General features: G+C 46.3%; 1 protein-coding gene across 1 annotated transcript in view; it reads left to right on the top strand.

Moving 5' to 3' along the window:
- The first annotated feature begins 2,820 nt into the window (after positions 1–2,820).
- The window catches only part of LOC110486921 (Na(+)/H(+) exchange regulatory cofactor NHE-RF2), a 61,331-nt gene continuing 37,583 nt past the window's right edge, over positions 2,821–26,568 (top strand). Inside the window, exons 1-2 of the mRNA XM_090194174.1 lie at positions 2,821–3,818; positions 5,208–5,504. Coding sequence (XP_090050300.1) covers positions 3,546–3,818; positions 5,208–5,504 — 570 coding nt within the window. The 5' untranslated portion in view covers positions 2,821–3,545. The remainder of the gene's footprint in view (positions 3,819–5,207; positions 5,505–26,568) is intronic.

The following is a 26,568-nucleotide window of genomic DNA, read 5'->3' as shown; positions in this document are numbered from 1 at the left end:
AGATATAGAGACAGATACAGAGAAAGAGAGAGACAGACAGATACAGAGAGAGACAGAGAGACAGACAGAGAGACAGACAGATACAGAGAAAGAGAGAGAGAGAGAGAGAGAGAGGAGTAGGAGAAGAGCAGAGGAGGAGTGACATAGAGCCATTCATACTGTACAGTCGTGGCCAAAGGTTTTGAGAATGACACAAATATTAATTTCCACAAAGTTTGCTGCTTCAATGTCTTCAGATATTTTTGTCAGATGTTACTATGGAATACAGAAGTATAATTACAAGCATTTCATAAGACCTCTGCAATCCGCCCTGGCATGCTGGCAATTAACTTCTGGGCCGCATCCTGACTGATGGCAGCCCATCCTTGCATCCATCCAGTCCAATCCCTGTACCTTTTGCAGAATATCAGTCTGTCCTTGATGTTTTTCCTGGAGAGAAGTGGCTTCTTTTCTGCTCTTCTTGACATCAGGCCATCCTCCAAAAGTCTTCGCCTCACCATGCGTGCAGATGCACTCACACCTGCCTGCTGCCATTCCTGAGCAAGCTCTGTACTGGTGGTGCCCCGATCCCGCAGCTGAATCAACTTTAGGAGACGGTCCTGGCACTTGCTGGACTTTCTTGGGCGACCTGAAGCCTTCGGCACAACAATTGAACCGCTCTCCTTGAAGTTCTTGATGATCTGATAAATGGTTGATTTAGGTGCAATCTTACTCGCAGCAATATCCTTGCCTGTGAAGTCCTTTTTGTGCAAAACAATGATGACGGCACGTGTTTCCTTGCATGCAACCATGGTTGACAGTGGAAGAACAATGATTCCAAGCACCACTCTCCTTTTGAAGCTTCCAGTCTGTTGTTCGAACTCAATCAGCATGACAGAGTGATCTCCAGCCTTGTCTTCGTCAACGCTCACACCTGTGTTAACGAGAGAATTACTGACATGATGTCAGCTGGTCCTTTTGTGGCAGGGCTGAAATGCAGTGGAAATGTTTTTGGGGGATTCGGTTAAGTTGCATGACAAAGAGGGACTTTGCAATTAATTGCAATTCATCTGGTCACTCTTCATAACGTTCTGGAGTATATGCAAATTGCCATCATACAAACTGAGGCAGCAGATTTGGTGAAAATGAATATTTGTGTCATTCTCAAAACTTTTGGCCACAACTGTAGAGCCTGGATGGATGGATGGATTGTGTTCTTTCTGTCAGAGTAACGTCTTGCAGAAAGTGATTGGTTCCCTGACTGACGTACAGCTCCTCCAAGAAGAGACTAATATCCTGGGATGACACTAAAGACAGGACTGCTCCTCCAAGAAGAGACACTAATATCCTGGGATGACACTAAAGACAGGACTGCTCCTCCTAGAAGAGACTAATATCCTAGGATGACATTAAAGACAGGACTGCTCCTCCAAGAAGAGACTAATATCCTGGGATGACACTAAAGACAGGACTGCTCCTCCAAGAAGAGACACTAATATCCTGGGATGACACTAAAGACAGGACTGCTCCTCCAAGAAGAGACACTAATATCCTGGGATGACACTAAAGACAGGACTGCTCCTCCTCAGTTTCTCTCTGTTGTTGTGTTTAATCCACAGTTTGAAAAGTATGAGAAATAGTGCTGTCTGCAAGTTACAAATAATTAAAAAAAATATGAGCTGGCGCACACCCAGAAAAATGATTTTGTGTGGAGGTGCTGACTTGGTGATTTACCCAATAAATGACTAAGAGTTTATATGTGGAGTGTGTGACGCTCTTTATTTGCAAGTTACAGAGAGACAATAACGTAAACATATACTGTAAATACAGTATGTGAATATACTGTATAGAATGGTTTTTTTTTACATTTTGTGTTATTCTCGATAGTTGTTAAATGCATTGTATCCACATTTGTGGTTGTATTGTGTTTTTGAATTGTCAAATAAATCAAACACAAACTAAATAAAGTGGGCTAAATATAAATAGAATTGCTAGAACCGGCATCCCCATTCAAGTCAATGAGACATACTGGTGCACTGGACATAGAATCAGGAATTCTATTTCTATCTCTTGATCATGTATCATACCTGTATTGTATTGTAACATGCGGTCGGTACATGTACAGTCTTCGTGGCCAAATATATTCCTCTGCTGCCACCTGCTGTTTCTATGTATAGATAGAAACAGCATATTATATCCATATATACAACCTCCTTGGCCTTAGAAAATACAGAGTAGGGTATCAGCTGACCCTACCCCAATCCTAACCTTAACCATTTTGGGGAAAATGCAAAATTGACCCAAGATCAGTGCCCAGGGGAAACTTCCCCCCAGAGCTGTAAAGACTCTGCTGCCCCCTCTGTGTTCATGTATTAGTGCTCCTCTCACTAGTTTCACTGTGACAATGCAGGCCAGACGGGCTCCCCCTTCTGTTGCAGTTCAGCTTGTGCTACTCAGTGTAGGATAGGGTGCGTTCCAATAACATCTCCCTTCTCCTGAAGTGTACACTTGTTCACTAGTTCCCACAAATCCCCCCCACCACCACCACACACAAAAAAATGTATACTACTATCACTTTTCATACCCTTTTTACATGTATTTCGTGAATTGACCACTTAGGGGCACCATTGTAACATGAACGGTATGCGTAATTGTATGCCATGCGTAATGGTGCTAGAGGGGTCATGTTACAAATACATCGTTATTTACCTGAATTTAATGACAACGAATCATTGTGTTATCAACATGATACAATTGAGTCCTTTCCGACACAACAAAACAACCTCCTAACTATTTTTGGTGAGGTCGCCATTTTGGAGACTTGAGACACCCAGCGAGCACACTGATTGGTCGATTACTTGCGGAGTCCTCATACCTGGACCCCCATCCCGTGCTAAACGGCAGCATTTCCACAGCATGCGCTTGATTAGGCTACTCAGTGAGAAAGCACCCCTTCTTAGACCACTCTTCAAGAGCCGCGCTCTTATAATGACAGCCTCAGAAAAACTCGTTGATTTCTAGCGAGGGAGGTGCTATTACGCACCAAACGAGTGTCCTATCCAATTATCTGGAAACCCGGCATGTGTTGTAATTGAATCCTTATTCCCCAACCGATTGTTATGGATGGAGGTCGAGAGAGGGGTTAGTTAGTGCCTGTTGCTCTTTCCTGGTGCAGCATGGTGCATGGGGTCTCTCGCTTTATCAGTCCTCAGGATGGGCAAATTGGAGGCATTGAAGACGCTGCGCCTCCAACAAGAATAATTCACTCGTTTTCGGAGAGACGATACGACTAGCGGATATCTTGGCTCCACCATGCAATACGTTCGCCTGGGTCAATAATTTACGCTATTTTTAGGAGGAGTTTGCCTTTATTACATGTGAAGTTCAATGCTGGAATATAATTTTTAATACGGAGTGTTTTCTTGTGTTTGGAGCGTTTTTGTGTGTGAAGAACCTGCAGAGCAACTTTTGGAACAAATTACGCATACGCAGAGGATGGTGTTTTACATGTAGAGTGAAAGTTTCGCTCTGCGCTCTGTTGGGTCATTATTGTATTACATTTTTGTATGTTTTCTGCATTGCTAACTATATTCAAGAACAAAATAGGGTTAAAGTCCTGGACTGCAGGAGAAATGGCCAGCGAACTGAAACCACGGCTTTGTATCATGACAAAGAGTGAGAACGGGTATGGGTTTCACTTGCACGGTGAGAAGGGGAAGAACGGCCAGTTCATTCGCAAAGTTGAGCCCGCGTCGTCAGCGGAAGCTTCGGGGCTGCGCCCGGGGGACCGTGTCATTGAGGTGAACGGGGGAAATGTGGAGAAAGATACGCACCATCAAGTGAGTATTGCACATCACGAACTGTCCAACTCCATCCGGTTTTCTCTGTCAGTGGTCTACATCGACATGTTTAATATGTGCCAGCAGCACACCACCCTGCATACCACTGCTGGCTTTAACCAGCAGCACACCACCCTGCATACCACTGCTGGCTTTAACCAGCAGCACACCACCCTGCATACCACTGCTGGCTTTAACCAGCAGCACACCACCCTGCATCCCACTGCTGGCTTTAACCAGCAGGACACCACCCTGCATACCACTGCTGGCTTTAACCAGCAGCACACCACCCTGCATACCACTGCTGGTTAAAGCCAGCAGCACACCACCACTGCTGGCTGGCTTCTTAAGCTAAGCAGTGTTGGTCCTGGTCAGTCCCTGGATGGGAGACCAGATGCTGCTGGAAGTGGTGTTGGAGGGCCAGTAGGAGGCACCCTTTCCTCTGGTCTAAAAATAATGCCCCAGGGCAGTCATTGGGGACATTGCCCTGTGTAGGGTGCTGTCTTTTGGATGGGATGTTAAACGGGTGTCCTGACTCTCTGTGGTCACTAAAGATCCCATGACACTTATTGTCAGAGTAGAGGTGTTAATCCTAGTGTCCTGGCTAAATTCCAAATCTAACCCTCATACCATCATTGCCACCTAACCATCCCCTGTAACTATTCCCCAGGTCGTTGCTGTAAATGAGAATGTGTTCCCAAACCCTTCCTCCCTAGTCCCTTACCCCGTGCCGCTCAGCAGTAAGTCATCACTGGCGGAGACAGACGTCTGCTGGGAGGCCTGGGACAAGGGAGACCCACTTTAGACACTTCAACAAAGAGGCTGACATGATGTAGGGTCCAGCTACTGTAGAGAGTGTTGGTGTTTCTGTCTCCCATCACCCCCTATTCCCTGTAGTTCACTACTTCATTATCATGTCAACTATCATGTTATTACTCTCATTCTCTTTCTCTCCCTATCTTACGCTTTCATCCTCTCCTTTGTTCCATTTCATTCAAAGGGCTTTATTGGCATGGGAAACATGGGTAGCCTAGTGGTTAGAGCGTTGGGCTAGTAACTGGAAGGTTGCAAGTTCAAATCCCCGAGCTGACACCCCTCTGTCGTTCTGCCCCTGAACAGGCAGTTAACCCATTGTTCCTAGACCGTCATTGAAAATAAGAATTTGTTCTTAACTGACTTGCCTAGTTAAATAAAGGTAAAATTAAATATGTTTATATTGCCAAAGCAAGTGAACTAGATAATAAACAACAGACAATATATACAATTGAAATACAATTAAAAAATGAACAGTAACACTCACAAGTTTCAAATATACACATTTCAAATGTCATATTATGGCTCTGTACAGTGTTATAATGATGTGCAATAATGATCTCCCTCTGCCCACAGGTGGTGCAGAGGATCAAGGCGGTGGAGCATGAGACCAGGCTGCTGGTGGTAGACCGGGAGACGGACGAGTACCTCCGCAGCCTGCGCCTCGTCTGCACCGAGGAGATGGCTGTCCGTCTGGGGGGACCCACCTCTGTGTCCCCTGCCTCACCCCCAGCCTCACCACCCCCCTCCTCGCCCCCGGCCTCCTCGCCCACGGCCAAGAGAGAGAACGGCTCCGTGTCCAAGCTGCCCACTACCCTGACCAGAGAGGTACCCAAGCCCACGCGAAGGTCTCCGTCGCGGGCCGCCAAGAAGGTGCGTACCCCCTCGGTTGAGACTCAATGGATGTTTACTTTGTAGGGGTGTTGTGGTGGTGGGTTAGTGCTGGACTGGAACAAAAGCTTCCACATGCACAAACACACACCAGAGACCACCAGCTGACATAGATACATGCTTTTTACACTGGAGTAGGGCTGTGTTCTTGTGTTCTTGGCTGGAACAAAATCCTGCACTCATATCTGCACATCAGATATGGACTGAAGGCTCCTGGATCAGGGGATGGTATTTCGGGGATTATGGCAGAAGTTAGGGGATGTTCGAGAGAACATACATTACTTACTTAGGCCTTTGAATTCCTTATGGAATTACACGCTTCCAATCTCTTCCAAACCCTTCTGTCCTGCACCATTCCTTCCAGGTGTTGATACATCACCCCCACTTTCTCCATGTCTTGTTCTGTGTCACCCCTCCAGCTGTTCTTGGGTCTTCTGTCCTGCACCATTCCTTCCAGGTGTTGATACGTCACCCCCACTTTCTCCATGTCTTGTTCTGTGTCACCCCTCCAGCTGTTCTTGGGTCTTCTGTCCTGCACCATTCCTTCCAGGTGTTGATACGTCACCCCACTTTCTCCATGTCTTGTTCTGTGTCACCCCTCCAGCTGTTCTTGGGTCTTCTGTCCTGCACCATTCCTTCCAGGTGTTGATACGTCACCCCACTTTCTCCATGTCTTGTTCTGTGTCACCCCTCCAGCTGTTCTTGGGTCTTCCTCTCTTGCTTTCACCCTGTGGGTTCCAGGTACGATTGAGTTCAAGGGTAGCTCAAGGGTAGCTAAACCCAAACTGCTATCTGCTATCTGCACAGTTCCATGCTGTCACCGTGTGCTGGTATTTGAATGTGGGTCAGCATTCTCTCGCTGTAGCAGCCAGACAAGCCGATGTATAACATCTGCCTTTAGTCACAGATCTAGGGTCAGTCTATCTTCCCCAAATCATAACCTTCACTATTAGGGGGAGACATACAAATTGACCTTAGATCTGTGTCTAAGGGTGACTCCATCCTATACCCGCTGAGATCTGATTACCTGGGTCTTGTTTTTTGAGCTGGCTGACTGAGCTCCAACCTGATCTGATGGCCTAGATTAGATTAGACCTGTCCTCTATTTGAAGGGAGCCCTGTCCAAGACCTGTCAACACACTGTAGTAATAATGTGTGTGTGTGTGTGTGTGTGTGTGTGTGTGTGTGTGTGTGTGTGTGTGTGTGTGTGTGTGTGTGTGTCAGATGGCAGGATTGGTTCCAGACTTCTTGTAGTTTCAATGGTCAGAAAGGCACTCAAAGGTCAAGGGTCATTACATCACAGTGGTTAGGATTCTGACCTAATGGACAATGCAGCAATTCTCCCTGTGCTTGTCAAGTACCTCAGTGACATCCTGTGGCTGTAGAAACTACTATCCACACAGTATTACAGTAGACCTCAGTGTAGAAGTGCTGGGCTAGGATCAGTTTAGTGTTTTAGATCATAATAAATAAATAACAATAAATAAGATGGATGGACAGGGGGACCTGATCCTAGATCAGCCCTCCTACTCTGTAAAGCTTTATGAATAGGGGCCCTTGGGTGAACATGTTCTGGTGAATGGTTGTATGTGCAGATGTCTGAAATATGATAGCCCTGGCTTATAGCCCCGGGCTGCAAACAGTTTGTTTTCTCAAATCTAGTTCAAGTATTGCATGTTGATTTGGAAAACATTTCCGTTGGGTCCCTGTCTTCCTGACAATCTACTCTGCATTTGTTTTCATCTGCAAGAGGAGGCTCCTTTGCTTCTGTTTCATGCATTCAACAGAACATGTGTTTTCACTTACGCTCGTCTTGCCAATTGGTGCACGATGCAGAACTCTTATTTCTACAAAAGCACTGACAAGGCGTGTGTGCATGTGGTGTATGTGTGCGTGCGTGCAGTGTGTGTGTGTGTTTAGCCTTTGCTCAGCTGCGATCGCTTTGTGAGCCGTGGAGAGAAATCCCAGCAGCCTGAGGGGCCAGAAGGCCTAACTAAGCTCAGGAAATGTATCTCCCCCCCACACCCCTCCCTCTCTCTCTCAATCTCTCTCTGCCCAAGCTTGCCTGAAGAGAACATAAAATACACAGAGACCCCAGAAACAAATCCTTTCCAAGTGGAGAGGAGGAAAGGAGAGGAAAGGAGAGGAAGGGAAAGGAAAGGAGAGGAAAGGACCGAGTTTGGGAAACCCTGCACAACAGCCAGTCAGTGGGCCAGTGTAGGGTTGTGTGGATGTCTGGAGGACACACACACTCACACTCTCATGTATGCACAGCACACATACACACACTCATGTATGCACGGCACACTCACACACTCACACTCTCATGTATGCACGGCACACTCACACACATGTATGCACGGCACACTCACACACAAATGTATGCACGGCACGCACACACACACACACACACTCATGTATGCACGGCACGCACACACACTCTCATGTATGCACGGCACACACACTCACACACGTATGCACGGCACACACACACACACACACTCATGTATGCACGGCACGCACACACACACTCTCATGTGTGCACGGCACACTCACACACATGTATGCACGGCACACTCACACACTCATGTATGCACGGCACGCACACACACACACACACACTCATGTATGCACGGCACGCACACACACTCTCATGTATGCACGCACACACACACACACACACTCATGTATGCACGGCACACACACACACTCTCATGTATGCACGGCACACACACACACACTCTTATGTGTGCACGGCACGCACACACACACACACACACACACTCATGTATGCACGGCATGCACACACACACTCTCACGTAGGACTAGGGTCCTGCAGCTGGACATGTGTATGGTAATGTGTAACAAGGTGGACGAGGAGGTGATATTTCCTGTTTCATCACAAAGGGATCAAAGTGTGTTTGTGAGATATGTGCATGCATGCGTGTGTGTCCACTCTAATCCACAGAGCTAAAATAATGTATTTATTTGTTGATATAGTTTAGTTGGTGGCCAGGACTCATTATAAAATAATAAGGGGACAGTATCCGGTCTGCAGCCTTCAGTTGACCCCAATGCCTGTACTCTGTCAGTGTCCCAACTGAGAGTCCATGTTTTATAAGAGATGGATTTCAGTCTAGATATGCAATATAAAACATGGACCATGCATCTGTAACTTCCATTGCAGACTCCAGAGGCTGACATAGAGAGTGGGGGGGTACGACTGGAACGTCCCTCCTAGCTGTCAGTACCAGCCGTCTGTCTCACACCCTGTCTCCCACACACGTCTGTTTTCCCTCCTTGGCCTCCGCTGTGGTCCATAAAACACACGTAGAAACGTCTGACCAGCTGGATGGATGGGGGAACAGGGAGGGAGGGGCTCTGTAGCAGGGCAGCAGTCTTTCACAGGATGGCTGCTTAACCACAGAGCAGTTCTGATCAGTTTTAGATGTGACTGTTTAGTCTACTCAGTTATCTAGAACTCTAAAGGACCTCTCTTTTCCTCTCCTCTCTACTGTGTATGCAGTGAGCCCAGTTTGCTACAGTAAGTGTTGTCAGGGCAGCCAGACTCCTAGGGTTACCTTGAATTCCAGGACTTCCTGGGGGGAGGAGTCGAGGGAGGAGCGGAGGGATTAGGCTCCAGTCTGCAGCCCAGTCTGTTCTGGGGCTGGGAAGTAGTGCAGGCAGCGCCTCTACAGAGCTCCACAGACCCCCTGTCACCAACCATAATCACTAACACATTCGCCTAATGTGTGTGTGTGTGTTCATGTGTGCACGCGTGTGTGTGTGTCTGTATATGTGCATGTGTGCATTACTGCCTGCGTACGTGGGTGTATGCATGCTTGTCTGTATGTCCACATGCCACCTTTTGCATCAGTGCATCTGTGTGTGTAGAAGTCATACGATTCTCACTGGGGTTTTCTGGGTTTGATCTCTCTTCATCTTCTGGTTTCCTTTTCCCTGCATTCCTCTATTGTTTACACTCCTGTAGATTTGAGAGACAGCTAAGAGAGTCCAGAAGAAGAGATTAACTCAGAACCAACTGATTTCAGGCTGTACTGACAATGTGACTGTACTGTAGCTGTACTGACTGAGTGACTGTAGCTGTTCTGACTGAGTGACTGTACTGGCTGTGGGACTGTAGCTGTACTGACTGTGGGACTGTACTGGCTGTGGGACTGTAGCTGTACTGACAGTGTGACTGTACTGGCTGTGGGACTGTATATGTTGTGACTGTGTAACTGTACTGGCTGTGGGACTGTAGCTGTACTGACTGTGTGATTGTAGCTGTACTGACTGTGTGACTGTAGCTGTACTGACTGTGTGACTGTAGCTGTACTGACTGTGTGACTGTAGCTGTACTGACTGTGTGACTGTAGCTGCACTGACTGTGTGACTGTAGCTGTACTGACTGTGTGACTGTAGCTGTACTGACTGTGATTATAGCTGTACTGACTGTGTGATTGTTGCTGTACTGACTGTGTGATTATAGCTCTACTGACTGTGTGATTGTAGCTGTACTGACTGTGTGATTAATAGCTGTACTGACTGTAGCACCAGGAATGCAACCCCCTTATGCACAATGTACACACATGAATCCCAAAAATGATTTACCCTGTACAGTGTATGGTTGACTTGATAACGTATAAAAAGAAGGTGAAACTGGGGAGAAAGAGAGAGAGAGACAGGCATATGGTTGTAATATTATGTACATACTGTATGTAAACAGTGGTGGATATAAAACTCAAAACAGGAAGGAGAACATTTTCTCATGTTCATCCATAAGCACAGCAGGCTTACCTATACAGTCATGTGAGTCGTGTCCTGCTTTCTAAAAAGTATTTTTTAAACGACTATTAGAATCCTACTGAGGACAATGACTGGAGCTGCAGAGGGAGTGTGACAGTTATATAACACATTGTGTTGCACGTAAGAACATCCCTTAGCCGTGGTATATTGGCCATATACCACACCTACTCTGGCCTTATTGCTTAATTAACAGGGGGCGTGGGTATATCTGAAGGCTGCTCTCCACACAAACACACGCACTCACACACGCACACAAAGAGAGAGAAAGAGACACACATATGCACGCACACAGTGACAGGGGTTTACAGTAGAATGCTCTGTCTAACCCAGCCAAGACTATTCCTTCAGGTGTATATATATAGACTGATGTAAAGAGACTCACTCCAGGGCCTAACAGCAGCTAAAAGCTTCCTGAGACATAATCAAAGAAACAGAACACCCCCTCCCCCTCGATAGAGGAGACGAGAGAGGAGACGAGATTGTGTCATTATCAAATGAAAGAGTTTCGTCTTTTGCTTGCCTCTCTCTCTCTCTCAATTTCAATTAAATTTCAATATAAGGGCTTTAATGGCATGGGAATCATATGTTTAGATTTGCCAAAGCAAATGGGGGCTCCCGAGTGGCACAACAGTCTGTGGCACTGCATCTCAGTGCAAGAGGTATCACTACAGTCCCTGGTTCAATTCCAGGCTGTATCACATCCAGCTGTGATTGGGAATCCCATAGGGTGGCAAATTTGTTCTTAACTTTTAACTTTTTTTTAAAGCAAGTGGAATAGATAATTAACCAAAGTGAAATGAACAATAAAAACATATATTCACACACTTGCCAATCAGACTTTACCATTGGATGAATGAGTGGGTTTTAACTTGCCGGTGAAATGGCGAAGGAAATGAAACGGAACCATGTGGTCATGAGGATGTATCCCTTACCTCTCCACACAGCTTAGTCAGCAGCTATCACCTTAACACGTACCCAGTCACACAAACACACCCCCCTCTCTCACCTTCTCCAGAAGAGGCGGGGCTTAGTCTTGTATTGTCACCAGCACCTGTGATAAAGTGTCAGGTGTCACTTTCTCACAGCATCACACAGAGCAGCCTCAGCCAGACCTACACACACACACACACTCACACAGCCAAACCACTACAGAGACTACTCTTCTCATGCGTCTGTGGTTGAGAACAGGTGTGTGACATCATTAGGACTGTGTTTGTGTGGTGCTCATTCAGTTATATCACCTTACTGTGTTTGCATCAAGCAAAACTATTATGTCACTTGATTGTGTGGGGGTTGGCGCCACTCATTATGACGTCAATAGAGTGTGTAGGTGTTGGGGGGAAACAGGTAAAAAAACACCTTGTTGACCTCCATATCTGTGTCGCACACACACACACACAGAGAGAGAGACAGAGACACACACACTAGTGATATGTGGGTTGACTCATAACCTGATGGCCCCGATGTTATATCCACGGGGCAAACGGGTTTCGGGTCATTAAATATTGTTGTTATGTGTGATAATTCTGAGGCACTATACAAATTCGATAGTCACAAGACGGACTTCAAATAGGCCTGTGACATGTCAAGAGAACTGTAGCCTACTGTTTAGATGGGTTAACTGGAAAGTGAAATCTGGACGCTGACTCTGGGTGTATATCCTCTCAAATGGCCTTATTATTAACTCCTGCAGATTGAAGCATTTCTTGCAGTAAAATGATACACCAAATGTAGGCACAATTTGGACTTGGGAACAGCAGTGGAGAAATATGATTTCTTTCTTTCAGCCTCTTGAGAGAATGTGAATGTGCAGTTATATACCGTCTGTAGAGGTGCTGTCTTTATCAGCATCATAAAATTTGATAGTATTTCGGCCACATAAAATATGCATCCAATCAGAACTGAAATCTGATCAGAAACTCATTGGGTCGTTTTCACAGCTTTCTGTTTCCTGACAACCGTCAAACTGGTGGTATCTAGACATCTTTTCACAGAAAATCTTTCCATTTATTTGTGTTATTGCATTTTCTCCCCAGTCACTAAATATCTTTGCTCTGCGAATTAAGATGACAGAGAGAACTTCACCGACGTCAACTAGATTGAAGCATTCATTTTATCTATCTATTACATTATTCTGTTGAGCAGGTGTTTATTTAGTCTTCTAGGGCAACATATAATGACAAGAGGGAAGCTACATGTATCTAATTATAGACAAAATGTAGAAAATTATAAGCAGAAACGTAATATCTAAATTATGCAAAAAAACAGTCCTGCCCCCCTTTCAAAAACTATTGGACTGTAGCCACATGTTCTATGTTTGTGGGTTAGGGTTGGGTGCTGGCCTCAGACTTTCACATATAGTCGGGCGGTTGAGGATGTTTATTAGCAATTGCAGGCGGGTGCAGGTGAACAAACAGCTGACCCGCGCACCGCTATCACACACACACCGCTAACACTCACACACCGCTAACTCACACACACACAACCCCTAACACACACACACACCGCTAACTCACACACACACACACCGCTAACTCACACACACACACACACACACACACACACACACCACTAACACACACACACACACACACCGCTAACTCACACATACACACCGCTAACTCACACACACACACCGCTAACTCACACACACACACCGCTAACACACACACACACCGCTAACACACACACACACACACACCGCTAACACACACACACACCGCTAACACACACACACACACACACACCGCTAACTCACACACACACCCCGCTAACTCACGCACACACACTGCTAACTCACACACACACACCGCTAACACACACACACACACCGCTAACTCACACACACACCTCGCTAACACACGTACACACACCGCTAACACACGTACACACACCGCTAACTCACACACACACACACCGCTAACACGCACACATACCGCTAACACACACACACAGCTAGCACACACACCGCTAACACACACACACACACAGCTAACACACACACCGCTAACACACACACACACCGCTAACACACACACACACCGCTAACACACACACACACACACACACACACCATTCACACACACACACACACACACCGCTAACACCCCCACACACACCGCTAACACACACACACACACACACACACCGCTAACACACACACACACACACCACTAACACACACACACACCGCTAACACACACACACACACCGCTAACACACACACACACCATTCACACACACACACACACACACACACACACACACACACCGCTAACACCCCCACACACACCGCTAACACACACACACACACACACACCGTTAACACACACACACACACACACCACTAACACACACACCGCTAACACACACACAAACACACACACCACTAACACACACACACACCGCTAACACACACACACACACCGCTAACACACACACACACACACCGCTAACACACACACACACACCGCTAACACACACACACCGCTAACACACACACACACCGCTAACACACACACACACACACACACACACAGTAATGTTCACAAGCAGCTCTTAACATCTTCAAAGCAAATAAAATGAAATAACAATAACGAGGCTATTTACAGGAGGTACCGGTACTGAGTCAATGTGGAGGCTATATACAGGGGGTACCGGTACTGAGTCAATGTGGAGGCTATATACAGGGGGTACCGGTACTGAGTCAATGTGGAGGCTATATACAGGGGGTACCGGTACAGAGTAAATGTAGAGGCTATATACAGGGGGTACCGGTACTGAGTCAAGGTGGAGTCTATATACAGGGGGTACCGGTACTGAGTCAATGTGGAGGCTATATACAGGGGGTACCGGTACTGAGTCAATGTGGAGGCTATATACAGGGGGTACCGGTACTGAGTCAAGGTGGAGGCTATATACAGGGGGTACCAGTACAGAGTCAATGTGGAGGCTATATACAGGGGGTACCGGTACTGAGTCAATGTGGAGGCTATATACAGGGGGTACCAGTACTGAGTCAATGTAGAGGCTATATACAGGGGGTACCGGTACTGAGTCAATGTGGAGGCTATATACAGGGGGTACCGGTACTGAGTCAATGTGGAGGCTATATACAGGGGGTACCGGTACTGAGTCAAAGTGGAGACTATATACAGGGGGTACCGGTACTGAGTCAATGTGGAGGCTATATACAGGGGGTACCGGTACTGAGTCAATGTGGAGGCTATATACAGGGGGTACCGGTACTGAGTCAATGTGGAGGCTATATACAGGGGGTACCGGTACAGAGTCAATGTGGAGGCTATATACAGGGGGTACCGGTACTGAGTCAAGGTGGAGGCTATTTACAGGGGGTACCGGTACTGAGTCAATGTGGAGGCTATATACCGGGGGTACCGGTACAGAGTCAATGTGGAGGCTATATACAGGGGGTACCGGTACTGAGTCAATGTGGAGGCTATATACAGGGGGTACCGGTACTGAGTCAATGTGGAGGCTATATACAGGGGGTACCGGTACAGAGTCAATGTGGAGGCTATATACAGGGGGTACCGGTACTGAGTCAAGGTGGAGGCTATTTACAGGGGGTACCGGTACTGAGTCAATGTGGAGGCTATATACCGGGGGTACCGGTACAGAGTCAATGTGGAGGCTATATACAGGGGGTACCGGTACTGAGTCAATGTGGAGGCTATATACAGGGGGTACCGGTACTGAGTCAAGGTGGAGGCTATTTACAGGGGGTACCGGTACTGAGTCAATGTGGAGGCTATATACAGGGGGTACCGGTACAGAGTCAATGTGGAGGCTATATACAGGGGGTACCGGTACTGAGTCAATGTGGAGGCTATATACAGGGGGTACCGGTACTGAGTCAAGGTGGAGGCTATTTACAGGGGGTACCGGTACTGAGTCAAGGTGCAGGGGTACAGGTTAGTCCAGGTAATTGAGGTAATATGTAGGTAGGGGTAAAGTGACTATGCATAGATAATAAACAGAGAGTAGCAGCAGCGTATGTGAGAAATGTGAATGTATGTGTGTGGCGTCAATATGCAGGTGTGTGTGTGTTGGAGTGTCAGTGTATGTTTCGGTGTGTGGTTAGCGTCCAGTGAGTATACATCAAGCCTTTGAGAGAGACTCAGTGCAAAGAAATATGAATCAATTAAGGGGGTCAATGCAAATAGTCCAGATAGCCATTTGATGAACTGTTCAGCAGTCTTATGGCTTGGGGGTAGAAACTGATCAGAAGACTTTTCACATACGCCTGATATGGCGGAACCTGGTGAGGAAGACATGGTGGAACCTGGTGAGGAAGACATGGTGGAACCTGGTGAGGAAGACATGGTGGAACCTAGTGAGGAAGACATGGTGGAACCTGGTGAGGAAGACATGGTGGAACCTGGTGAGGAAGACATGGTGGAACCTGGTGAGGAAGACATGGTGGAACCTGTTGAGGAAGACATGGTGGAACCTAGTGAGGAAGACATGGTGCAACCTGGTGAGGAAGACATGGTGGAACCTAGTGAGGTGGGCACACTGACAAACTGCCCTGCCCAGTCCTTACGTCTGCTGCTGTTAGTCCAGTGATGATTATGAGGGCAGCCAGGGACTTGTTGCTATTGATGTGGTGTTGATGTGGCTATTCTTCCCACAGTGGTTGAGGCCAGGGATTTTCTGTCTGAACTGTGAGTTGAGTTTATATTTCTCCTTCTGCTGGTTTTGAAGCCATATTGACCCAGAAACCCCTAGCCACAGCTGGGCATAGCGTTATCTGTCAGAATACACACTGTGAGGGTTTTGTTGCTGCTCTGTCAGACTTTGTAGTGGTGATTTTCTCTCTGAACTGTGAGTTGTTGTGAAAATTGGGCATCTTTTTGTGCAACCCCTAATGCCTTTTGGAGACTCTCCCTCCCTCTCTGTTCCCCCCTCCCTCTCTGTTCCCCCCTCCCCCTCTGTTCCTCCCTCCCTCTCTGTTCCCCCCTCCCTCTCTGTTCCTCCCTCCCTCTCTGTTCCTCCCTCCCTCTCTGTTCCTCCCTCCCTCTCTGTTCCTCCCTCCCTCTCTGTTCCTCCCTCCCTCTCTGTTCCCCCCTCCCTCTCTGTTCCTCCCTCCCTCTCTGTTCCCCCCTCCCTCTCTGTTCCTCCCTCCCTCCCTCTCTGTTCCTCCCTCCCTCTCTGTTCCCCCCTCCTCTCTGTTCCTCCCTCCCTCTCTGTTCCCCCCTCCTCTCTCCCCTGTCACACTCTTTACTGGTGTCTAAGTCTTGATGTAGTTGACAGAACAGAGTAAGTTGTTCGCTGTCAAATCCTCTGAGCTTTTGGTAAATCCACTTGTTTCTGTGGGATTGAGGTCGTTGCTTATGTCTCCAGTGATTTCATTCCCCCACTGGGCACAGACGTCAGTTCAACGTCTAGTTTTTAGTTACATTTGGTTGTTGTCCACTACCGTGAATTCAATGTGAAAGCAACAATACTAAAACTTCACCATGTCATTGGATTTAGTTTAAAAGTTGGGTGAAGAAAATGCAACATTCTCTTAAGGTGAGGACTTTTTGCAAATCCAATCAGTTGATTCAACTTCATCACATTAAGAATGTTTTGTTGTTGAAATGATGTGATTCAGTCTTTGCCAAGTGGACAGTTACCTTATATTCCCTACTTCCATTTTCTCAGTGTCTGTCAAGTAACATTAGCTTAGTGCAACCACCTGTGTGTGTTTGTGTGCTGTACTCGTGCCCTATGTGAGTTGTATACTGGACGTTCGTATGCAAATGGTTAAATAGGTGCTAGTATCTCTCCAGGTGTCGCCATCCACTGTGTCAGAACACACTAACAGTCTCCAGTCTGAAGCGTGTGTCTGGACCAGCCCAGGGTTAGACTAGTGATTGACCTACTCCCCCATAAGGATGTTCTTCTTGCAGCATAGAGACCCAGACACACACACACACAACCCTCCTCCTGCATTACAACATCATGTTGAGGCTTTATGAAGGAAGGCCTAACTGGAAACATCTGCTCTTCTCTACCTCTCACATCTGTATATATAAACAACCCGGGGGGGTGGTCCTAATGTGTGTGTGTCCTAATGTGTGTGTGTGTGTGTGTGTGTCGTAATGTGTGTGTGTGTGTCGTAATGTGTGTGTGTGTGTATATATGTACGTGTGTGGGTGTGTATATATGTACGTGTGTGGGTGTGTGCGTGTATGTACGTGTGTGTGTGTGTGTGTGTGTATATATGTACGTGTGTGTGTATATATGTACGTGGGTGTGTGCGTGTATGTACGTGGGTGTGTGCGTGTATGTACGTGTGTGTGTGCGTGTATGTATGTACGTGTGTGTATCAGGTGATGCTGAGGTCAAACCGAGACGGATCTGAATCTAAACACTAACAGAGTGACTAAACACCACAAACTGAGAATAAACAACTACTAGCTACAAACTGCAGCTAGCTGTCAGTCCTTACTAGGGATGGGCTCGGTTATTCCAATATCTGAATGGACTTCAGTATTCAATTACCTGGGAGAGTATAAAAATATATATATTAAAAAGATAGTCCTATTTTAATGAAAAGGCTTTGTCTAAAATGTAATTCAATTATTTGTGACATTGCTACATACAAGGACAGACATTTTAATATATGACAGTTTTTCACGCGTGTAGCTTGTTATTGCCGTCAATCAAAGCAGCACCACAGTGAGGCTCCAAGTGAAGTGGGAGATTTCTGATATTGCTGAATGGAATTACAATTACAGAATGAAGTTGGCTAAATGAGAAGGAGTAGGCTACAATGACCAACCAACAGGTAGACTGTTGTTTAATAGGAATGGAGTTGGCTAAATGAGAAGGAGTAGGCTACAATGACCAACCAACAGGTAGACTGTTGTTTAATAGGAATGGAGTTGGCTAAATGAGAAGGAGTAGGCTACAATGACCAACCAACAAGTAGACTGTTGTTTAATAGGAATGGAGTTGGCTAAATGAGAAGGAGTAGGCTACAATGACCAACCAACAAGTAGACTGTTGTTTAATAGGAATGAAGTTGGCTAAATGAGAAGGAGTAGGCTACAATGACCAACCAACAGGTAGACTGTTGTTTAATAGGAATGGAGTTGGCTAAATGAGAAGGAGTAGGCTACAATGACCAACCAACAGGTAGCCTGTTGTTTAATAGGAATGGAGTTGGCTAAATGAGAAGGAGTAGGCTACAATGACCAATCAACAGGTAGACTGTTGTTTAATAGGAATGGAGTTGGCTAAATGAGAAGGAGTAGGCTACAATGACCAACCAACAGGTAGACTGTTGTTTAATAGGAATGTAGTTGGCTAAATGAGAAGGAGTAGGCTACAATGACCAACCAACAGGTAGACTGTTGTTTAATAGGAATGGAGTTGGCTAAATGAGAAGGAGTAGGCTACAATGACCAACCAACAGGTAGGCTGTTGTTTAATAGGAATGGAGTTGGCTAAATGAGAAGGAGTAGGCTACAATGACCAACCAAAAGGTAGGCTGTTGTTTAATAGGAATGGAGTTGGCTAAATGAGAAGGAGTAGGCTGTTGTTTAATAGGAATGGAGTTGGCTAAATGAGAAGGAGTAGGCTACAATGACCAACCAAAAGATAGGCTGTTGTTTAATAGGAATGGAGTTGGCTAAATGAGAAGGAGTAGGCTGTTGTTTAATAGGAATGGAGTTGGCTAAATGAGAAGGAGTAGGCTACAATGACCAACCAACAGGTAGACTGTTGTTTAATAGGAATGGAGTTGGCTAAATGAGAAGGAGTAGGCCACAATGACCAACCAAAAGGTAGACTGTTGTTTAATAGGAATGGAGTTGGCTAAATGAGAAGGAGTAGGCTACAATGACCAACCAGCAGGTAGGACTGGAGTTGGCTAAATGAGAAGGAGTAGGCTACAATGACCAACCAACAGGTAGGAATGGAGTTGGCTAAATGAGAAGGAGTAGGCTACAATGACCAACCAACAAGTAGACTGTTGTTTAATAGGAATGGAGTTGGCTAAATGAGAAGGAGTAGGCTACAATGACCAACCAGCAGGTAGGCTGTTGTTTAATAGGAATGGAGTTGGCTAAATGAGAAGGAGTAGGCTGTTGTTTAATAGGAATGGAGTTGGCTAAATGAGAAGGAGTAGGCTACAATGACCAACCAACAGGTAGACTGTTGTTTAATCGGAATGGAGTTGGCTAAATGAGAAGGAGTAGGCTACAATGACCAACCAAAGGGTAGGCTGTTGTTTAATAGGAATGGAGTTGGCTAAATGAGAAGGAGTAGGCTACAATGACCAACCAACAGGTAGACTGTTGTTTAATAGGAATGGAGTTGGCTAAATGAGAAGGAGTAGGCTACAATGACCAACCAACAGGTAGACTGTTGTTTAATAGGAATGGAGTTGGCTAAATGAGAAGGAGTAGGCTACAATGACCAACCAACAGGTAGCCTGTTGTTTAATAGGAATGGAGTTGGCTAAATGAGAAGGAGTAGGCTACAATGACCAACCAAAAGGTAGGCTGTTGTTTAATAGGAATGGAGTTGTTGTAGACAAGGACGCGGGGAGAGCAGCAGAAAACATCAATTAGCCTTGCTAGCTAGCTAACTGGATTGTGTACTTAGCTAGTTTCTTTATATCGATTTGATGCAGTCAAGAAACACACGACCAGATAGGATGATCTCTCTCTGTGTCAGACACACCAGCCCCTGCTCCTCTAGCACCCCTCCCCCATATGTCTGCTGAAACAACGAGCACAGTGGACCGCCTCTCCTGAGTCGCGCAAGCAGGTCCACACTCATGTATTTCAACAATCCAGATATTATAAGAATAGTGAAATCATTTCCAAGTCCCATCCCTAGTTCTCACTGCATGGTACCATATCACTGCATGATACCATATCACTGCATGGTACCATATCACTGCATGATACCATATCACTGCATGGTACCATATCACTGCATGATACCATATCACTGCATGATACCATATCACTGCATGATAGGAAATGATGGAGCTTAAGATGGGAATCTGATCCATATTCATGTGTCCTCCTCGGTCCTCCTCTGCAGGGCTGCTGGTGCAGCAGTGGAAGAGAATCTGATCCATATTCATGTGTCCTCCTCGGTCCTCCTCTGCAGGGCTGCTGGTGCAGCAGTGGAAGAGAATCTGATCCATATTCATGTGTCCTCCTCGGTCCTCCTCTGCAGGGCTGCTGGTGCAGCAGTGGAAGAGAATCTGATCCATATTCATGTGTCCTCCTCGGTCCTCCTCTGCAGGGCTGCTGGTGCAGCAGTGGAAGAGAATCTGATCCATATTCATGTGTCCTCCTCGGTCCTCCTCTGCAGGGCTGCTGGTGCAGCAGTGGAAGAGAATCTGATCCATATTCATGTGTCCTCCTCGGTCCTCCTCTGCAGGGCTGCTGGTGCAGCAGTGGAAGAGAATCTGATCCATATTCATGTGTCCTCCTCGGTCCTCCTCTGCAGGGCTGCTGGTGCAGCAGTGGAAGAGAATCTGATCCATATTCATGTGTCCTCCTTGGTCCTCCTCTGCAGGGCTGCTGGTGCAGCAGTGGAAGAGAATCTGATCTATATTCATGTGTCCTCCTTGGTCCTCCTCTGCAGGGCTGCTGGTGCAGCAGTGGAAGAGAATCTGCGTGGGAATAAATGGATGTAGAGAACATGGTGTGGGGTTAGAGTTAAGGTCAGAGGTTAAGATTGAATAAACACAGGCAGGCAGGCAGAATAATGATGGAGTGCTGGAGTAGAGTGTTGTGTTGAAGGAGAGAGAATAATGATGGAGAGCTGGAGTAGAGTGTTGTGTTGAAGGAGAGAGAATAATGATGGAGAGCTGGAGTAGAGTGTTGTGTTGAAGGAGAGAGAATAATGATGGAGAGCTGGAGTAGAGTGTTGTGTTGAAGGAGAGAGAATAATGATGGAGAGCTGGAGTAGAGTCTTGTGTTGAAGGAGAGAGAATAATGATGGAGAGCTGGAGTAGAGTCTTGTGTTGAAGGAGAGAGAATAATGATGGAGAGCTGGAGTAGAGTGTTGTGTTGAAGGAGAGAGAAAAAGAGGGAGAACGAGAGAGAGAAAGAAGGAGTCTGAGAGAGGGAAGAGATAAGAGAGAGAGAGTTGTGTGTTAGAGGATGTGTTCTGGGTGTTGGCTATAAAGCAGATAGAGGATCCATGACTAATGGATCCAGTGGACAACTGCTTTGTAAATACAGTTGTAGAGTACAATGATGACACACACACTTCTCTCTTCTATCTGTTGAAGCTGGATCATATGAACTTCATAAATCCCTTCTTTCACCTCTTCTACTTCTTTTCTCCTATTCCCACGTTTCTCATCTCTCCATCCGCAAAGGGATTTTGCAAATGTTGTTTTTGTCTTGCCTCATTGTTTTGATGAAATTCTGTGGGTAGTTTTCTACCACTTTTTCTCTGTGTGAGAACTTGTGAAAAGTATCATCTGTCTCTTTGCTGTCCCACATTGTGTCTCAGTCTGTCTCACGTCAGTTCTCAGTAATGGGATAAAGATGACTGGGGTCAGCTCCGCTCGAGAGGGACACAGTACAGGAGTCTTCTGGAGTCTGGAGCCACTCAGCTGAGAGGAGAGCTGAAAGCACAAAGCAGCTGGGTTTAAACACTCTCCTGGGCCCATATTCACTAAGTGTCTCAGGGTATGAGTGCTGATCTGAAATCATTTTTGTTTTGCTTTTAGATCCTAATATATGTATTTATATGGAGAGGTGGGACCTGGTCCTAGATCAGCACTCTGAGACTCTTTGTGAATACAGGCCATGGTCTGTAGGCTGTCACTGAACCACTGAGACTGATCTCTTGTCTTCCCTTTACCTAATCGCTCTTCCACCCAAAAAGAAGGCTATAGATATATAGTCATGTCCCATATGGAGTATTGTAGTGTTTCCTCATCTGTACTGTGGTAATGGTGAGTCATGGAAAAGCAATGTGTCCTATTTTTTTATAAAACATGAACCCCAGTAACCCAGTGTTTATCAGTCCCAGTGCTATACACCTTCTCCCCCATCTCCTCTGTTCTTCCCTCCCTCCGTCTCCCCTCCACCCCCCTCTTCCCCAGTCCCTGCTGAAAGCCAGCTGTGTTATGTCCAGATGTGGGCGTCTGGAGGGGCCAAGGGGGGTTGACGGGCCTGGGGCTAGGACTGAGGAATGCCTGGAGTTGGAGCTGGTATGGGGAGTCTGGTTGGGGGGGAGGGGTTTAGGGGGAGTGTGTGTTGTGCGTGTGTGTGAATACAGACGCGTCTTCCCTCTGTTATCTCTCCAGGCATGACTGCATGTCATCCCCCCTGTTAACCCAAATGTAATGTTGAATGTTTAGCTTTTGTGTGGCCTTTGGCACACATCAGGGGAGATGGTTGCTCAACACCCCCTACCCCTCTATGCTCTGGTCTGCCCTGGTGAATCAGGAATGGATCCCACAGCACAGACACACACATCTATGTGGTTTAGAGGTCTGTTTGCTAACCACACACAGGCTCTCTCTCACACACAATAGTGATGTAACAATACAGCTCTCAGAATACTGTGTAGGTTCTTCTAACCAGGAAAGGATCGATACACTGCTGCCCACTCATCGTTATCTAACTGTGGGAACCGCAGAGAGAGAGATGGATGGAAGGATAGGAGTGAGAGAGAGAGATGGATGGAAGGATAGGAGTGAGAGAGAGTGATGGATGGAAGGATAGGGGTGAGAGAGCGAGTCAGAGAGAGAGATGGATGGAAGGATAGGAGTGAGAGAGCGAGTCAGAGAGAGAGAGATGGATGGAAGGATAGAAGTGAGAGAGCGAGTCAGAGAGAGAGATGGATGGAAGGATAGAAGTGAGAGAGCGAGTCAGAGAGAGATGGATGGAAGGATAGAAGTGAGAGAGCGAGTCAGAGAGAGAGATGGATGGAAGGATAGAAGTGAGAGAGCGAGTCAGAGAGAGAGATGGATGGAAGGATAGAAGTGAGAGAGCGAGTCAGAGAGAGAGATGGATGGAAGGATAGAAGTGAGAGAGCGAGTCAGAGAGAGAGAGAGATGGATGGAAGGATAGGAGTGAGAGAGCGAGTCAGAGAGAGAGAGAGAGAGAGAGAGAGAGAATATTGTTCGGTTGTAGTTGCCAGGTCTTTGTAATGATTTGTATCTGATTTTACCAGATTTTTTTTTTTAATACAACTAAAATAAGGGTTAAATACAAACATCCACCACACACACTATTTTCCACACTTTCAACCTCTTCATTTCACCATCTCCCAACCTCCATCTCTGTTAAACCCCCATTCCCAATGAAATCCTCCTCGCTGCCTCACAGCTGCTTACAGTACAGCCAAACAGGGAGAGACATTGATCCTATATGTCATCAGCTCAGCTCTTGGATCAGTTTCTCTGGATCCCATTGTCTCAGCCCACAGACGGAGCTTTGGGATCAGTGTGATTCCAGCCATCCCTTTCTTGATTGAACCTTTTACTGCAGTGGGCTAAATCAAAGTCACACAGAGTGTTTCTTGGTGGTCTTAAACCAATCTACTTTGAAACCAAAGTATACACCATGGTTATGGGCTTAAAGAAAGAAGACACCTGTACCATGTCAGATATAGTCTGCATCCCAATATTACACTTTATATACGTCACAGAAAACTGAAATATAATTAAACTGTTTCACATAAACACCAGATTTTCAGATGTAGAAAAAAGTGTATTAATTATGAAGTTATGAAAAATATGAATAACATTCCACCCGTAGGGCCACTAGAGGGCGATTTGGTCATTTGACTGCAGGAAAGGGCTACGGGAATGTGGAGTGGGCTGGATCAGACAGGAATTACGCTTTCGGTATGGACTGGGATAGATGGAAATAATGCTTTGTATCCCTATGGATGAGGGAGAGAGGGGGAGAGATGTTATGGATCCAGCCATCCCTCTATGGGTTCCTGGGAATGTGGAGTGGGCTGGATCAGATTGGAATCAGGCTTTGAATTCCTGTGTCGGGGTGTGGACTGGACTGGGATAAATTGGAATGATGTTTTGTACATGGACTGGGATAAATGGGATGGGAATAATGCTCTGTATCCCTATAGATGAGTGGGAATGCTTTGGAATGCTACAGACACTCAGCTGCTTCCCGAACTCAGGGATTAACTCATGGGTTTGTGAGGCGTTCAGGTGACATGCATGAATTATATGGGTCCCAATGCAATCTGGATGGGAGGACATTGTGGACGCAGAGAGGAATTCAACCTAATTGATTCAACATGCTTTTCCAGACATATTTTTGGGAAGCACTGCCTGAAATTCATGGTGTCATATTATTGTGAAAGAAAGAATGCTTTGGTTAAAATTGAACCATGCTGGTTGGATTGTCGGATTTTAATTGAAAAGGTAAATTGTGATTTGGATTAACACATTAGTGATGTAGATGATATCTAACCACCTCGCTATCTCTCTCTCTATATATATACTTTCTTTCTCTCTCTTTCACCCACTCTTTCTTTTATTCTCCCACTATCTTCCTCTTGCTGTCTCTTTCACACACACACAATCTCTCTCTCTCTCTCTCTCTCTCTCTCTCTCTGTTACCATCAGTGTACATGCTGTTGGGCCTCATGTCTCTTTCTCCCTCTCAGTTACCATCACTGTACATGCTGTTGGGCCTCATGTCTCTTTCTCTTTCTCCCTCAGTTACCATCAGTGTACATGCTGTTGGGCCTCATGTTTCTTTCTCTTTCTCCCTCTCAGTTACCATCAGTGTACATGCTGTTGGGCCTCATGTCTCTTTCTCCCTCTCAGTTACCATCAGTGTACATGCTGTTGGGCCTCATGTCTCTTTCTCCCTCTCAGTTACCATCAGTGTACATGCTGTAGGGCTTCATGTCTCTTTCTCTTTCTCAGTTACCATCAGTGTAGATGCTGTTGGGCCTCATGTCTCTTTCTCCCTCTCAGTTATCATCAGTGTAGATGCTGTTGGGCCTCATGTCTCTTTCTCCCTCTCTGTTACCATCAGTGTACATGCTGTTGGGCCTCATGTTTATTTCTCTTTCTCCCTCTCTGTTACCATCAGTGTACATGCTGTTGGGCCTCATGTTTATTTCTCTTTCTCCCTCTCTGTTACCATCAGTGTACATGCTGTTGGGCCGCATGTCTCTTTCTCTTTCTCCCTCTCAGTTATCATCAGTGTACATGCTGTTGGGCCTCATGTCTCTTTCTCTTTCTCCCTCTCAGTTACCATCAGTGTACATGCTGTTGGGCCTCATGTCTCTTTCTCCCTCTCAGTTATCATCAGTGTACATGCTGTTGGGCCTCATGTCTCTTTCTCTTTCTCCCTCTCAGTTATCATCAGTGTAGATGCTGTTGGGCCTCATGTCTCTTTCTCCCTCTCTGTTACCATCAGTGTACATGCTGTTGGGCCTCATGTCTCTTTCTCCCTCTCAGTTATCATCAGTGTAGATGCTGTTGGGCCTCATGTCTCTTTCTCCCTCTCTGTTACCATCAGTGTACATGCTGTTGGGCCTCATGTCTCTTTCTCCCTCTCTGTTACCATCAGTGTACATGCTGTTGGGCCTCATGTCTCTTTCTCTTTCTCCCTCTCAGTTATCATCAGTGTACATGCTGTTGGGCCTCATGTCTCTTTCTCTTTCTCCCTCTCAGTTATCATCAGTGTAGATGCTGTTGGGCCTCATGTCTCTTTCTCTTTCTCCCTCTCAGTTATCATCAGTGTACATGCTGTTGGGCCGCATGTCTCTTTCTCCCTCTCAGTTATCATCAGTGTACATGCTGTTGGGCCTCATGTCTCCTTCTCCCTCTCAGTTACCATCAGTGTACATGCTGTTGGGCCTCATGTCTCTTTCTCCCTCTCAGTTATCATCAGTGTACATGCTGTTGGGCCGCATGTCTCTTTCTCCCTCTCAGTTATCATCAGTGTACATGCTGTTGGGCCTCATGTCTCCTTCTCCCTCTCAGTTACCATCAGTGTACATGCTGTTGGGCCGCATGTCTCTTTCTCCCTCTCAGTTATCATCAGTGTACATGCTGTTGGGCCTCATGTCTCTTTCTCCCTCTGTTACCATCAGTGTACATGCTGTTGGGCCTCATGTCTCCTTCTCCCTCTCAGTTACCATCAGTGTACATGCTGTTGGGCCTCATGTCTCTTTCTCTTTCTCCCTCTCAGTTACCATCAGTGTACATGCTGTTGGGCCTCATGTTTCTTGGCAGGGGGTGTTGGTG

The sequence above is a fragment of the Oncorhynchus mykiss genome, chromosome 12 (genome assembly GCF_057628025.1).
Source record: "Oncorhynchus mykiss isolate SJ-2025 chromosome 12, ASM5762802v1, whole genome shotgun sequence".
Classification (NCBI taxonomy): Eukaryota; Metazoa; Chordata; class Actinopteri; order Salmoniformes; family Salmonidae; genus Oncorhynchus; species Oncorhynchus mykiss.
The sequence above is the reverse complement of the archived record's forward strand: the minus strand, read 5'-3'. Positions and strand labels throughout refer to the sequence as shown.